Below are 16380 nucleotides of genomic sequence, written 5' to 3' on the forward strand. Positions count from 1 at the left end.
AGTGATTTCCTAGCCAATTACCTCTTCTCTAATTTGATTTCCAGTAATTTTGATTCCCACAATTAATTTACTGCTCAATAATAATAAAAAAATCATTTACACCAAATTAAGTTGCAGAGGGTCTTTATCCAATAGTGGGGCTTGAGTGACTCCCCTCAACCAGATATAAGGGGGGATATGAGGGTCTTTGGTTAGTCATTCCTTTTAAGATCTATTACTTTGCACATATGACATCAAATGCCTTTTCTGTTTCTCAGTCTTTCATGTCTCTGACATGTCTCAGTCTTTCATGTGCCTCACAGGGTGTCTGCACCCTACACCACTGGAAAAATTACACTGTTTAGCCAGTATTGCACCATCTTACATCCGCTGGGAAGTAGCAACCAATAGTGAAAGGACCAAGGCAGTGACATCTCCAGCCCATCCCCTGTTTGGGTATGAGCCAACTTGCCAATGACTTAAATCAATAAATAGTTTTCTAAGATCTACAGAGACACTCGCTGTAACCTAAGCAAGCGAGAGTCCAAAAGTGGCAGGCTCAAACCCAGAACCTCAATCAATGGCTGATACCAAATGAGAGACTTCCCCCTCGGCACACAGAAAACTGGGTGACTTGGAAGGCGCTGAACAGACTGCGCTCTGGCACCACAAGATGCAGAGCCAACCTTAAGAAATAGGGCTACAAAGTGGAATCCACGACATGTGAGTGTGGAGAAGAGCAAGCCACAGACCACCTGCTGCAATGCAACCTGAGCCCTGCTACATGCACAATGGAGGACCTCCTTGCGGCAACACCAGAGGCACTCCAAGTGGCCAGTTACTGGTCAAAGGACATTTAATCAACTATCAAGATTGCAAACTTTGTGTTTTGTTTGTTTGCTTGTTAAAAATGCAATACAACTGTTTGGTTTGCTCCTGACACAATAAATAAATAAATAAATAAATAAATAAATAAATGCCTCTGACTTACACCAGGTCCAGGAGGTCCTTGGGCTCCTGGTTCACCATCCTTTCCAGCTGGTCCCTGTTAAATAAAATAATAATGATGGTAATGATAATAATAATAAAATTCTGCTAGTTGAGAGTCTGCATCAAATCTACATTAATTTAAAACAGGAAAAGTGGGGGGATGTTTAATTCTACTGACCTGTCCACCGGGAGGTCCAGAAGAACCCCTTTCTCCATTTTTACCAGGTGCACCCTACAATAAGTACAAGCACTCAGTTATTTTAATATAAGGTATTTTAAATTATTGCTATTAGACTAATCTGATACCATGTGATATAACTGTTACTATAGTGTGAACTACAACTAGTTAGAAGTATTACAGTACAACAATGGGGCTACAACCTGCAAACACAATTTTCATGCTTTAGCCAGATTATAACAGAGATAGATATGGGTATGTCAATATCGAGTCCACATTCTTGTGGTTCAAGTGTCCTTCGCAGGTACAATTTCCTCTAATTTTACTTACTATTTGCCCATGATTGAATAGTTGACACAAACTGTTGAATAGTTTGTGTCAACTATTCAAACTGTTGAATAGTTTATGTCAACTATTCAATTTGCCCATGATTGAATAGTTGACACAAATTGTTGATTGAATAGTTAACACAAACTGACACAAATTGAATAGTTGACACAAACCATCATTTGTGGTTCAAGGCATCACAAATGATGAAAGCTGAAAATGTCATCCTTAAAAGGTAGTTCAGGATCTGTTGCTTGTACTAACCTCACTACCCTTTGGACCAGGGAAACCCATCACACCTGGTTGACCCCGTGGACCTGCTGGGCCTGGAGGACCACTTCGTCCAGATTCTCCTGGTGGACCCTGGAAAAGGAAATTAAAATATATAAAGATATTTTAAAATCTATAAAATATATTAAAGATATTTTGCAAATTGCACAAACCATGAAGAAATAGGAAAAGGATCCGGGATTATATCATATATTTTTTTTCCATTGTGAATGCAATTATGCACCAATATAATTTTGTCCACTATATCCATTGAAATGAGACACTTCATGACAGTACAGCTGATATAAAGTTCTGATATAGGAAGGGAAAGGAAGGGAAGGGAAGAGAAAGGAAGAGAAAAGAAGGGAAGGAGTTCCATATTAATTAAATTACATACCCCTGGGCCTGGTTTTCCATCGGATCCTGGGGCCCCAGGACTGCCTGTTAAGCCCTATATTAGAAAACAAAAATAATATTTGTCTAAGAATTACATCTTATTGAAGGATATTTTAGAGATGCATCTTATTTTCCATATATTACAGCATTAGGCTTTAAAATCCTGGTGGGAATTCTGCTACACATTTGCAACTGCTACTATTCATAATCCCCATGCAGCTTCTAGTTAAGAGGGTATAGTAGGGACCATTAAAATATTCTAAATCCCACTTCCTGGTAAGCAATCACTGCAATTGACAGGAGTTCATTTCTTGGTCTGTCGGGAAGATGTTGCCTTGTCAATCCTAATGACTGCTCACCTGTAAATGGAGTGTGGTGTGGTAATGTCGTAATTAAGTATATAGCAATATTGTTATAATCTTATCTAGTACAAAATGGTCATATAGGATTCTGGCATCTGTTTTCTTAAGGTTATGGGAATTTGGGATACAACTGAAGAACAGGGAACTAACAAATTGAAAGTATTTGGACTAAATTGTCAACATTACATACATACTTTTGAAAAGCATACAGACCTGGGCTAAATGACTTCAAGTAGATCAATTAAATACCATATATTCTGATGTATAAGACTACTTTTTAACCCAAGAAAATCCTCTCAAAAGTCAGGGGTCATCTTATATGTGGCAGTAGTCTTATACATGGAAGTAGTCTTATACACAAGAGTAGTCTTATACACGGGAGTAGTCTTATACACGGGAGTCATCTTATAGAGCGGGTGCTGAAACTTCCAATCGGATTGGAGAATGTGGTTGCCGCATATGGTGGGGGAAGCTCAAAAAAGGCAATGGCCGTGTCCTGCCGTATGCAGCAACTGTATGAAAGCATTAAGGAAGACGCTGTACAAGTACGGTAGAAGATATCCATTAATCAGGATTCGTGGACTTAATGTGGTCCCAATGGTGAGGTGAAGGGGCACCTCACCGGGAAGGTGTAAGTGAAGGGTGGAGCAAGCTGCAGGCTTCCGGGGCGCTCGGGGTATGGAAAAAAGAGATAGAGTGGCTCTGGGCCCAGACAAACACACCTCTTTTACTTGTCTGGCCTGCCCTTGTATCCTATTACCATACGTCCTCCTCTGCCTCTCAGATCTCGCTCCTGAAGACTGCAGTGAAGCGGTGCAGGTGTGCATGTGCGAGATCTGAGAGGCGGAGAAGGAGTTACAGTAATAGGAAAATTATCATATTGAAATCAAATTTGATGCTTTTTAAATTTTTATTTGGTGTGTGTTGGAAGAGGGGTAGTCTTATACTGCGAATATATCCCAAACTCTGTATTTTAACTGGAAAAGTTGGGGGTTGTCTTATACGCCAAGTCATCTTATATGCTGGAATATACGGTACATGCAATCTATATAAGTGGGGATGTACCATTCAGTAATTGATTTAGCTAAGCCAGGCAGTGTTTTATAGCAGTTTTGGATAACAGTAATTTAAATTCAAAGTTGAGTAGTAATCTAATTATTCAATGAGTAATTTTTTCTGCTAAAAGTTTTTGAAGATGTTTTGGAGTTTAGGATCCTTTCTGTACAAAATTTGTACATGACATTTTTGTGCATAAAACAGCATTTTCTGTGCAGGCAAGAAATGTTGAAATAAGGTACTTCTTCTGTGCAAAATTAGTGTGTGGTATTTTTATCCAAAAAATGCACAAAATATAATATTTCTACGCATTTTACATTACTATTTTCTACATAGAAGATGGTGTTTTCTGAGCAAAACGGTGCAAAATTTACTATGAATAAATCTTAATAAAGTAATGCACAACTGCATACACACCCAGTCCATGTTTCTCCTCATCAGGGTTTTCTGATATTTGGGAAACACTTTTCCAATTTTTTAAAAAATAATTTCAAATATTCTTTCCACTCCTAGTATTGAGGCAAACTATTCTTCCAAATAGTTGAATGCCTGCTTATAAAATTTTTAAAGGCTTGGATTGAAAAAAAATCTGGAAAGAGTGCACAAGTTGGTTGACTTGTGTCTGGGTGTATCTGGGTAGTGCTTTGTCAGATTGCAGATAAGGGCTCAATTGACTGAATATATCCCTCCATCCCGAATAAATAATGTACTCTGGGAAATTGGTGTATGAACAATCTTCTGTGTGAAGGGATTTATTTCCAACAAGCAAGAGCCCACCATGTGGGTTCAAATGTTCATTCAAGAGAGAATCTATCATTTCCTCTGCCATAAAGTTCAAGAAAGCACTGCTCCTTATAAACACTAAACATTAATTCTGTAGGTATAACTAGATTCTCAAAGATTTGGAAACCATCAGGAAAGTCTCAACAAGAAAAGAGTTGTTCACACAATTTTTACATAACATTATGTTTCCTAGAAGATGATTTCTAAATGCTTTATTTAGAAATCCAATTTAGCAATCACTAATCATGGCCACACTTTTTTTTTCTCCAGCCAGCAGATATTTTTCCCCACTTACTCGCATTCCTGGAAGACCAGGGCTCCCATCCCGTCCTGATTCACCCTGAATACCTCTTGGACCAGGAGATCCTGGGCCACCTCGTTCACCAGGGGCACCCTTAAAAGAAGTAAATTTCAGTATAAGGTTATGAATGAAATGCAAAAGTAGTATTTGCATTGCAATCTGTAGAAGAATGTCAGAAAAAGTGAGTGCTTTAAGAAAGAAAGAGTATACCTTTTCACCTGGAGGACCGTTACTGCCTCCAGGACCTCGGAAACCTGGGGCACCCTAGGAAGAAAACAAAATAGAAATGTTCATTCTCTAGCCTAAGAAATAGCTGATAGGAAAGGTACTGACATGTTGATGTGGATATTACATTCCAACCAAGTAGACATACATTTTCCAATTTTACATGAACTGTAGTGATTCCATCCCACCACAGGAAAGCCTATGTTGCAAGGGTATTTCTTTGTTTAAAAAAAAGAGAGAGAGAGAGAGAGAGAGAGAGATACACTGAATACTTGCCCTTTCTCCAGGACTTCCAGGTATGCCATTCGTGCCAGGTTGACCAGCTGCTCCTGCCTTGCCTTCCTCCCCTGGAGGACCAGCAGCACCAGGAGTGCCATTTTCACCCTTTGTTAAAACAAGAACAACAAAGCATTTGTTAATTGGCAACACTAATACATCCTCCAAATGATGAACAGAAATAGAAGAGAAACAAATCAATATTTAAACAACATTAATAAATTCTACTTGCACACGTGGGAGTTCTTATCTGAAATTCTGAAATCCAAAATTATCCACAAGGGCAGCTGAGGCAGTGACATACAGTTTTCTGATGGCTCCTTGTACATGAACTTTGCTTCATGTACAATATTATTTAAAAAAATAAAATATTGTATATAAAACTATCTTTAGGCTATATATTTATGAGATATAAACGAATTTTATGTTTAGTGGTGAAACCCATCTTCAAGATACATATGTACATATATACAAATACAGGTATTCTAAAATCTGGAAGAATGTGAAATCCAAAACACTTCTGGTCCCAAGCACTAAATGATACTTAATGTGTACATCCCACCTAACTATATAATGGTTATATATATATATATCCAAATACATACACGTTCACCTCTTTGTCCTGGCTCTCCTTTTGCGCCATTCTTACCAGGTTCACCCTTAAAAAAAGACATAGTTCTATTAAAACTCATTTTAGTTCAATATTTCATAATGTAATAAGCAACAATGCATTAGATACAGTATTGTCAATATTCATGAGCCTACACCATACATGTTAAAATCTTTTTCCTCCAACATATTAAAAGTTGCCTAGTAATGTATCTGAAAAGACAGGGCCAGATTAACTGCATCCTGCATTCCATTATTTAAAAAATCTCAATTTTTCTACAAATATACTAAAATTTGACCTATAGTCTTATAAAAAAAGAATTGTTCAGGTAGATCAAACACAGATTCAACTAGTGTTTTAGAGATATAATTACTATCTTCTGAGTAGTTTCCCTAGTTTAGTTTAAACACATGTTTACAATAGGAGATATATATTCCTGGCAGTTAAAGAAAACAGCCTTCTTTTAAATTGAATGCACTTTGGCCTAGTGGAAGGGCCCATTGAATTCCAATTATTGGCTTAAATTCCTACTGAATTAGTGGTGTTTACACATATGTACGCTCAACCATTGATTTGGATGGTCCTGTTGATTCTATTGATGTCCTTCTTATTCCTTAGGTGGTCCTAACCAATGGAATGCACATCATTGTTTTTGCATTCAATGTTTCAAGATTATAGGCTAAATCACATATCCTCTATTAACTCTATTACCGCATATTGTTTTGTATAATTTTTAACTTCACTCCAATTATCATAATTTGCACTGAACTTGGACCACACATTAATTGATGGCACATTCCCTCTTGAGTAAGCAAGTGAAGAAAAATCAGATCAAGTGAAATAAGATTTTTCAACTTCTTAACATGACAAAGAAGAACTGTTAGTGACTTACAGATGGGCCTCTTTGTCCAGGGATCCCATTGGTGCCAGGGGGGCCAGGAGGACCACGAGCTCCACTCAGTCCAGGAGCTCCAGACATGCCAGCTGGGCCCTAGATGCAAACAGGGAATGCTCACATAAGCATTCATAATGGTGAGGAAAAAGTGACCACTGCAGTTACAAATATGGCTTTCCCCTGGGATACTCACTGGAAGACCTTTTGCACCTGGATTTCCATCTCGACCGCCAGGACCCTGCAGAGAATAAGCAACAATATTGGCATCCATGATACAGTGTGTGGTTGTAACCTTTTGAAAGGTTACTGTTCCAAACAGATACCAGGACACCATATACGTGCATCACTAAATAAGTTTTATAGGACATGCATATTTTAAATTAATTTTTAATTGTTGAAATCCTCCCAACCACACCACCCATCATCCAGATAAAATATTCCCTCTATATCTTTAACCATGAGCACAATTTTCTTAGTTTCTGTACAATATTTCTATTGGCTTCACCACTTTTTATCCATTCCATTTATTTTTACATTTATCTTATCTTACCCTACTGAATTAAACATGCTATGTCAAATTGAACCAGATCATAATGGTAATTATTTCAGTTTTCCATAATTATTTTTTTTTCATTTTTCAAATCCATTGCCCGTTCTTTTATGTTAATCTCATTGTTGTCCAATGCTCCAATTAGCATCAAATCTATATTCACTGGAAGTGGTATTTTGAATAGTTTTGAAATGTATATTAAAATGATATAGGACCCCAATACAACTTTCATATATGGTAACAGGGATAAGCCCAATGTGTTAGCACTATAAAATAAATAAATAAATACTCGGGGTGGCTCACAAAAGCACTCAAAAGTGCAACACACATAAAATACAAACAGTTCATTTATTTATTCATCACATTTGTACTCCTCCCTTCTCAACCCTGGGATACACAAGCATATAAAACAAGAACAATGTAGATTTACAAACAATGTTACATAAACATCATATAAACCCTTAATTAAAAATTTAATAAAATGCAGCAGTGGCTGTGGATATAAAATAGGCTGTATTCAAGTATCAATTCCATAAAGTTCAATCAAAGAGAAATGAATCACCTCAAATTTAACAATCAGATTTTAATCATGGTTGAAGACCTGTTTGAAGAGCCATGTTTTCAGGTTTGATTGAAAAGGTTGTAGAGTGGGGGCTAACCTAATATCTCTAGGAAGGTCATTCCAAAGCTGGGGGGGGGGGGCACCACCACGAAGGCCCTTTCTCTTGTCCCCACCATCCATGCTTGAGACAGAGGTGAGACTGAGAGGAGGGCCTCCCTAGCAGATCTTAGAAACCCATGCCGGTTCACGGAAGGGGGTGAAGTTTGGAAGATAGGTTGGACCCCAAGTATATAGGGCTTTATAGGTAAAAACCTGCACTTTGAATTGGGCCCAGAAACTTGTCATTAAAGCAGTGGAGCTGCTTTAATGGGGGCTTTAATGGGGGCTCCCTATAACTAGCCCCTGTTAGCAACATGGCTGCTGACTTTTGCACTAACTACAGTTTCTGAGCCATCTTCAAAGGCGGCCCACATAGAGTGCATTGCAATAGTCAATTCTAGATATTACTAAAGTGTAGACCACCATGGCCAAGATTAAATAAAGGATGATACACCCATATGTGGTAGGAATGTTCAAAGGTAACAGCCTTTTGGGAAAAAATAGTGTCAAAAATAAAAAAAAACTATTTAAAAGTTTTAAAGGACATGCGACACTCACAGGAGGACCAGCACCACCAGGAGCACCTTGAGGGCCAGGTTCTCCTCTTGGCCCAGGAGGTCCACTGGAGCCTGATGGTCCAGAAGGACCTGTTTCACCCTATAAGACAAAGAGTGTGAGATCAAGATAATTAATACAATTAATACAAACTGGCTACCATTTCTAGAAGGAAAAAGACCACCATGGATAGAGAAGATGACAATTTTTGTAATGAAAACATTTATATGAAAAAAGATGCAAAATATAAGTAGGTACCTTAAAACCAGGAGAACCTGGAAATCCTGATGGTCCTGGAGGGCCTGGGGGGCCCTGTGGAAGACAACCAGAAAAGAAAACACTACATAAGCCAAAGTCACTATTTAAAAAAAATATACAAGAATACAAAAATATGGTTGGTTGTGCTACATCATGTTCTTACATGTGTGTGAATTCACTAACTCGCTTATATTATAAAATAGGCCTATATAGCATGTATTAGAAATGTGAATTTATCTTTTAAAACTTAACAGTTACTGAAATCTATCCTTCCAACTATTTTTTTTACTTCTTATTGAACGCAAGAGAAACTGAGATGTGATCTATAAAACAAGAAGTGTCTAAAATAAAGTGACTGAGTCAAGGTGTTGTAGCATGAATCTAGTAATTCAGTACTTCACCATGTCTAGGATGTAGAACTTTGTACAAAGAAGATTATTTTGAATTTTCAAACCAAAAGGTGTTTTTTTTTCTCCTCCAAGTAGGCTCTACGTTGGGCCATGACTAGTCCCTTGGCTTAGTACATTAAATAAACCCCACTGTTATGATGGAAAGATGGACTACCAGCATTAACCTCACATATGCTGAAAGAAAGAGTTGGTGTTTATTTCCCCCTACAGCACGCACTTCATTTCACAAAATAAATGTCATTTAATTAATTTTAAATTCAAATGTAAGCATTTGAATCTCAATGAGTTCAACTGTAGTCAGACTTGTCTATTACTATCTGAATTCTGTCCAGTATGAACCATAAATAAATTTTAAAATAAATCCTATAATTAGTCAGTAATATGTAGAAAATTTGTGTGTACATACTATTTAGAGTCAAAGGAACAGAAACTTTTGTGCTAATTTGTCTGTAAATAGAGCTATTAAGTGGTCTCTATATCTGGGTATTCGGGAGCTTCAGTCCTACTTGGATTTGGAGTTATGATTAAACATGCTCATATAATTCTTGGTCGTAAATTTTAGTCAAAACCACAACGTGTGGAAAACACATATGTAGGAGTATAAGATCCCAATAAATAATTGTAGAATCATACATTATTTTAACAATGTTAACTGTATTTCTTCTTTTTTCATACAACAAACATATTGATAGGATATACTTTTATAAGTGGCTATTGCACATCTTGTTGAAAGCTAGCTCATCTGGATGGGTGAACTGCCTCTAAATAAAAAGCTTTAATTTGCTATTATCCATAATCTGAAATGAAGGTTTGTTATTGCTTTTTGGACAATAATATGTTTGAATTGTGTTGCAAAGTCCTAATACACAGCCATGACTTTTTTCTCCATCTGGGAGAGAAAGAAACCAGAAACAGGGACAAAATGCAGCAATTTGTTTGGTTGGCAGATGTGCAATTTTTGTAATTTAGCAACAAACTATGATCATATTATAGTTTATTATAATATGTAATCAGGGAAATGATATGAAAAAATGTGGATGATATCAGATGATTTGAAAACTATGAATTGTGCTTCAGCCAGTACTTATATTATGAGAAATTAGAAGAGTGAAGCATTTGCCTTTGAAATAATATAGGAGCCAGATGTTAGTCATGTTGCAAATTGGCTAGCATTTAGGAATATTTGAAATAGCTAAGAGAAAAGTAAGTCATCATATAATGTTACTTACGGGTTGGCCAGAAGCTCCAGCAGCTCCATCGTTACCACGAGCACCCTTTAAATAAAACAGAACACATTTAGAAATAAAGGGATGTTGCCAATGAAAAATATTAGTATATATATGTTTAAGAATAAACCAAACAAGGAAACAATCTGTATTTTTTCATGTATGTTGCATTAGTTCTTTAGCTGAAGGAGGACATCTCTCAGAACTGCGTTTAATGGGTTTCGTTCAGGTCTAATAGCTATACTTGCGATGTATGCGTTTGGGTAATCAAGCTTTGAACCCAATGGAAAAAGAACTAGAAAGGAAACACTGAAGATACTTTTCATGAGTATTATTGGCAAGTGAATTAAATGAACAAGGTACTGAATGTAATTCTATTCTGAGATTACTCACATTTTAAAATGGATTCTATATTTAAAAATACCTTTATTAAAATGTTCAATATGTGTATTATGTTTTGAATTGTATTGCGTGTTGGACTTTTTTAGAGTCAGATGTGGCAGAAAAGTGGCATCTAAATATATACATGAATGGCAATCAGGGGGATCCAAATGAGTCTTGGGGGGACCTAAGTCTTGACAACACCATTGTTCATAAAACACTTGGGGTTAACAGTAGTCTTTTGGAGTACATAAGGCCTTCCCATGTTATCATATATAGCTCGATATTTCCTCTGACAAAGAAGGCTGATTCATATTTAAAGATAGTTGCTTATGGCACTAGAGACTGGAAAGAGCTGACCACCTTAAAGAATGCCCTTGATCTTACTTTATCCAGAGCATCTATGACAAAAAGAGAGTTTCCAGTCCACTAGTCTCATTCATTTTAAGGTTCTTGTGGGCAATTGTACGGTTAAGGGCAACACATGACAAGAAATAATAACAATAAGAAAACAACAACAATAATAAACTTTATTTATATCCCGCCCTATCTCCCTGAGTGGACTCAGGGAGGTTAATAACAAATATTGGTAAACATGCAATGCCATAAAAACTAGACCAGGACAAAATAACCCAACCCACCCAGACCGAAATCAAAATCACATTTCAGGGCCTAATATGGTAGAATGATTTTAATATCTTCTTAGCAAAAATGACTTAACATATTATAAAGTCAATGTGCACATTTACATTCCACATCTAAGGGAGAGGGTTCCTAAAGCCACTGAGATCCAAGATCTAAAATTATCTAAATGCACCACTGCTGACATGTTTTGATCCAGTTACTTACGGCAGTTCCTGGAAGTCCTGCTCTTCCTCTTTCACCTGGTTGACCTCTTGGACCCTAATAAACATAAAGTATTATATTCAGAGGAGAAATAGCAATGAAATATACTTTGTTTAAAATAATTCCTAACATCTGTGAGATCAATATTGCATAAAGACCACCAAGGAATCATAGAATTTTGGATCAGTAATCAAGGTGATTTGCTTTCTATTTTGGGATAGGTGCTTTCACCTCTGATGGACATGGTGGCTAACAATGTAGAAGGGGCCTAGGGCCCAAAAAGGTGGCCCTAGGCCCCTTCTACACTGCCATATAAAATCATGTTTATCTGCTTTGAATTGGATTATGTGGTAGTGTAGACTCATATAATCCAGCTCAAAGCAGATAATGTGGATTATCTGCTTTGATAACCTGAATTGTATGTCACTGCAGAAGTGTTTTTAAAAACACTTTTATAATCTTTCAAAATATTTTGTATTAGTCTATAGAGATTATTTAACTAGTTAGCAAAAATAAGTTAGAAAGGTTTCTCCAAGCTCTAGAAATGTCCCAGAGTACAATGGATTTGTTCCAGTGATAAATGTTATTAAATTAAATGGATAGTTGATTATTTTGCTTCTCCACCCTCTTCCTATCAAACTATCTTTTAAAGGAGAAAGAAAATTACCATTGGTCCAGGTGATCCATTTTCTCCAGGAAGGCCATTTTCACCCTATTAATAAAGAGAAAACCTATTAAGTACACAGTACTGTCTGCATTGTTCCACGATTGCCAGGTGTACACAAGCTACCTTCTTATTAAATATATTCTCACCAATCCAACAAGAACTGCACAGACATTGGCTTCCATATGTAGCCCCCCCCCCCTTTTTGTGTGTGCTCTGAATGACTGCCTGGATGAGGTAATGGGCTGGATAAGGTAAAACAAATTGAAACTAGATCCAGACAAAACAGACATGCTTGCCATCAAGTGTCCTAATCTGGGGATGGAGATATGTACACCAGTTCTGGATGGGGCTACACTCCTACTGAAAGACTGTATTTGCAACTTGGGAATACTCCTGGATCCGTCCCTCCAAATGTCAGCACAGGTAGATGTGACAGTTGGTAGTGCTTACTACCAGCTTCGGCTGATAGGCAGCTGCGCTTTTCCCTAGATTTGGAGGACCTGAAGATGGTAATGTGTGCAGTGGTCATCTCTGCAATGCGCTTTACATTGGACTATGCACATTATATTTAATGATGCTCCTATTTTAATGTGTTTTATTTTATGGATTGCTTTGCTTTTATGTTTCTATGGACACGTGTCCCATATGTAAGCCACTCTGAGTCCCTTCAGGAGAAGATGGCGGGGTATAAAATAATAATAATAATAATAATAATAATAATAATAATTATTATTATTATTATTATTACCTTTGTACCAAGTTTGGAAACTCCAGTTGGTTCAAAATACAGCAGCCAGATTAGTTATAGGAACATCTAGGAGTGAACATATTATGCCTATCCTAAATTCACTCCACTGGCTTCCAGTTAGTTTCTGGGCAATGTGAAAGGTGTTGGTTTTGACCTTTAAAGCCCTATATGGTTTGGGTCCAGGTTATCTACATGATCTCATTCTCCCATACAATCAGCCCCAAACACTTAGGTCTTCTGGCCGGCAGCTATTCGAACCAGCCAGAACCCGACTTGCGACCATCACCCAGAGGATCGTTTCATTGGCCACCCCAAGACTGTGCAATGACCTGCTGGAAAAGAGCTGTTGAAATTTAAAAACCATCTAAAGACACATATGTTCCAACCCAGCCAGTTATAAGCATGAATTTTAAACTCATGTTCTGTATTTAATCTCTATTCTATATATTTTAATATGTATTTTTCATAGAAATGCATTTTAATTTGTATATTTGTGGAATTTTTACAATGTTTGTGTGTTTTAATTATTCTGTAACCTGCCTTGAGCCATGAGGAGAGGAGGCTAAGAAATAAAATAAGTGTAAGAATAATAAGACTAAAACTAGACTGGTAGAACTAATTACTACTAGGCTAGATTGGGATGTTCAAGTTCAAGAACCCATAGGACCCCTTGAGGACTACACAGACTGCCAAAAATGTTGGCAGTAAATAAATAAATAAATAAATAAATAAATAAATAAATAAAGCCAGAAATACCATATCCATGGGTTTTGTATTCACTGATTGAACCAATCATAGCTGGGATTTTTTTAAAAAAATATTTAAATAAGAAATCTTGTTTTTGCCACTCACATAACACTAGACTGATGATTGGCAGGGGCGCCTCAACCCATTACGCTAAGTAAGCATTTGCAGTATAGTTGATTTTGCCCAGGGGTGCTCTTGAGGCACTCTTGGGGGAAAATAGACCTTGAATTGTAGTTACTGGGATGTATAGTTCACCTACAATCAAAGAGCATTCTGAACTTCACCAATGATGGAACTGAACCAAATATGGCACACAGAACTCCCATGACGAACAGAAAATATATATCAGTGATTGGTTGGGGGGGGGGGGGGGCGCCAAAATACTGTTTGCTTACCATTGAAAATTACCTAGGGCCATCTCTGATGATTGGGCATACTTTGTTGTAGCCCCTCGCAATTTTACAGATCCTCGGGTTCTCTCCAGAGCTCATGTGAGTTGTCTATTACTTTTTCATAAGGGAGCTATCTTATTTCCATGCTGTTGTATAGAATGAGACTTAAGGATTTATGGATTTTGGTATTGATAGCTGGCCCTGGAATCAAACCTCAGTAGATACAGAAGGTCCACTGTGTGTCTATGTATGTATATGTGTGCGTGTATATAGAGAGATAGAAAATCAGTTCACTGCAAATCTGGCTATCTGGAGAGGTTAGAGACTCACTAATCCTAGGTGGTCACATATGTTCCAGGTTGCATTTTGTTATTTTCTGCAATTGGTGGCATTTTAAAACCTTACCTTTAGACCGGGAGCCCCTGAATCACCTTTTGCACCATCTCTTCCATCAAAGCCCTTTTTTAAAAGGAAAGGAAAGGAAAGGAAAGGAAAGAAAGGAAGAATATGAGTACACAATAGAAACCTCATTCTGGATATCTTAATTAACAACATGGGCTTTCCTCCTCTTTTTTTACTGCTTTTGAAGGAAATGCCAAAAGTCTAGTATTAGCTTTGTAGTTCTTAAAAATTAATATGTGGGGGAATGTCCATTTTAAATATAAACAACTTGAAATTGCACAAATCTTAGGACATGTCCTCATTTTCTTTTCTATGTGAATCCCCTCAGATTTGGATCCAGTTTGCACAGTTTAACTATAACAACTGGATTTAGCTGCAGTTTAGCTGAGTCTTGATTACAAACATGACATTAGTCAAGAAAATTTTTGAGTGAACAAATAACTTAACAGCTTAAAGCACCACCTTCCCATTTGACTTTGATACCTTTGACACAGTAATTGCCAAAAATGATACAATACTTACTCTATGACCTTTCATTCCAGGAAGTCCTGGCATGCCAGGGGGACCTTTGTGGCCCTAAATAAAAACAAGAGGCAGCATTGTTAAATCACCAATCCCAAATGTGTATGTTCACTGATTGCGTTCTAAATCCTATAGTAATGAATAAACAATTTTGTCTTCCAGGTGCCATGTTAGAAAACCCTGACAAATCTAGGTATTGCAAAAGAAAGTGCGAAATGAAACAAGGAACATGCCATGTGATTGCTGTTTTCATTCCTATGAAAGAAGAATCTAATAATTCTGTGCATGAGTAATTCTGTAACTCTCTCTGAGCTCACTGCATCAATGGGATGGATATACGCATTGGTTTAAACAATCTTACTCATTCAGTGAGTTCATTTGACTTGGGATGAGCAACTGGATTTATCATACTGCGTCCAGTTAAGCTTCTTTCTAGATAAGAGTGAATTAAATTGAAGCCTTGAGTGCTGTTAATGAAATATCTCATTAATAAATGAAAGATTACCAAATTAGCTGGTACCAAATAATTCTGAATTCAAAGTGAAAATAAATGCTTTAAAGCTTTCCAAAAAAGTCATTGTTTCAAAAGATTCGTCCAAACACATCGTTCTTTGGAGTTTACAAATTTGATCCAGTAAATTGAATATCTAAGTTTTACAGTAATCCAGTAATGTCCAGTTATAATGGCAGATTCATTTGAAAAGTTATATCTTTTTCAAAGTTATCACAATATTGATGAAGATCTCACATCTATTGCTGAAATCGTTTCAGCAGTAAGGAAGAGTTCATTAGCTGGTCATCACGATAATTCGCCAAGACTTTGGTCACTGGCAGCACCTATACCTTCATGTTCAAGTTGCAGCACTCATGTTGTATGCTATTTTGATCCTCTTGTTTGTTTCAGCTTAATTTTCCATAATTTGATCTGATTTGTTGTATGGGTTCACATGATTTTAATTTTGGGTGTAAGTTCACTTACAAACCTACTCTGACAAACCCACACTTCAGCTTCCACAGCAATGCTTGAAGTTCCTTATGCCTATCAACCCAACCACATGTAGATAAGCAACTTTAATATACAGCAATTGGCACACTTAGTTCCCAGTGATTTCCAAAACTTCATCGCCTCTAAATATGCCTGGGTGAATTCCAGTTTTGTAGTCTCATTCTCAGGACACAAATGGGGAAAGGCCTTTGATAGTTTTTGTTTTCAGGGAGGTGATGCATTTGGGGCATCTTTGTGCAATGTGGGCACTTCTACTGAAGTTGCACTCCCTTGCCCATTCTTTGATTTCTTAAAAACCTAAGGATGTGTTCTCATTTTTTACTATTTTACTATTTTCTGCATTCCTGTGGGGAATTTTTGG

At 37.0% G+C, this 16380-nt stretch overlaps 1 protein-coding gene across 2 annotated transcripts in view; it reads right to left on the reverse strand.

Annotated features, from left to right (window-relative positions):
• The window catches only part of COL3A1 (collagen type III alpha 1 chain), a 95317-nt gene that overhangs the window by 26298 nt on the left and 52639 nt on the right, over positions 1-16380 (reverse strand). For both annotated transcript variants that reach the window (XM_067470989.1, XM_060780392.2), the window contains 17 exons: positions 15014-15067; positions 14495-14548; positions 12203-12247; positions 11539-11592; positions 10312-10356; positions 8673-8726; positions 8418-8516; positions 6842-6886; positions 6646-6744; positions 5749-5802; positions 5144-5251; positions 4853-4906; positions 4637-4735; positions 2142-2195; positions 1739-1837; positions 1148-1201; positions 971-1024 (listed from right to left, as the gene is read on the reverse strand). In XM_067470989.1, coding sequence (XP_067327090.1) covers positions 971-1024; positions 1148-1201; positions 1739-1837; positions 2142-2195; positions 4637-4735; positions 4853-4906; positions 5144-5251; positions 5749-5802; positions 6646-6744; positions 6842-6886; positions 8418-8516; positions 8673-8726; positions 10312-10356; positions 11539-11592; positions 12203-12247; positions 14495-14548; positions 15014-15067 — 1125 coding nt within the window. The remainder of the gene's footprint in view (positions 1-970; positions 1025-1147; positions 1202-1738; positions 1838-2141; positions 2196-4636; positions 4736-4852; positions 4907-5143; positions 5252-5748; positions 5803-6645; positions 6745-6841; positions 6887-8417; positions 8517-8672; positions 8727-10311; positions 10357-11538; positions 11593-12202; positions 12248-14494; positions 14549-15013; positions 15068-16380) is intronic.

The sequence above is a fragment of the Anolis sagrei genome, chromosome 1 (genome assembly GCF_037176765.1).
Source record: "Anolis sagrei isolate rAnoSag1 chromosome 1, rAnoSag1.mat, whole genome shotgun sequence".
Classification (NCBI taxonomy): Eukaryota; Metazoa; Chordata; class Lepidosauria; order Squamata; family Dactyloidae; genus Anolis; species Anolis sagrei.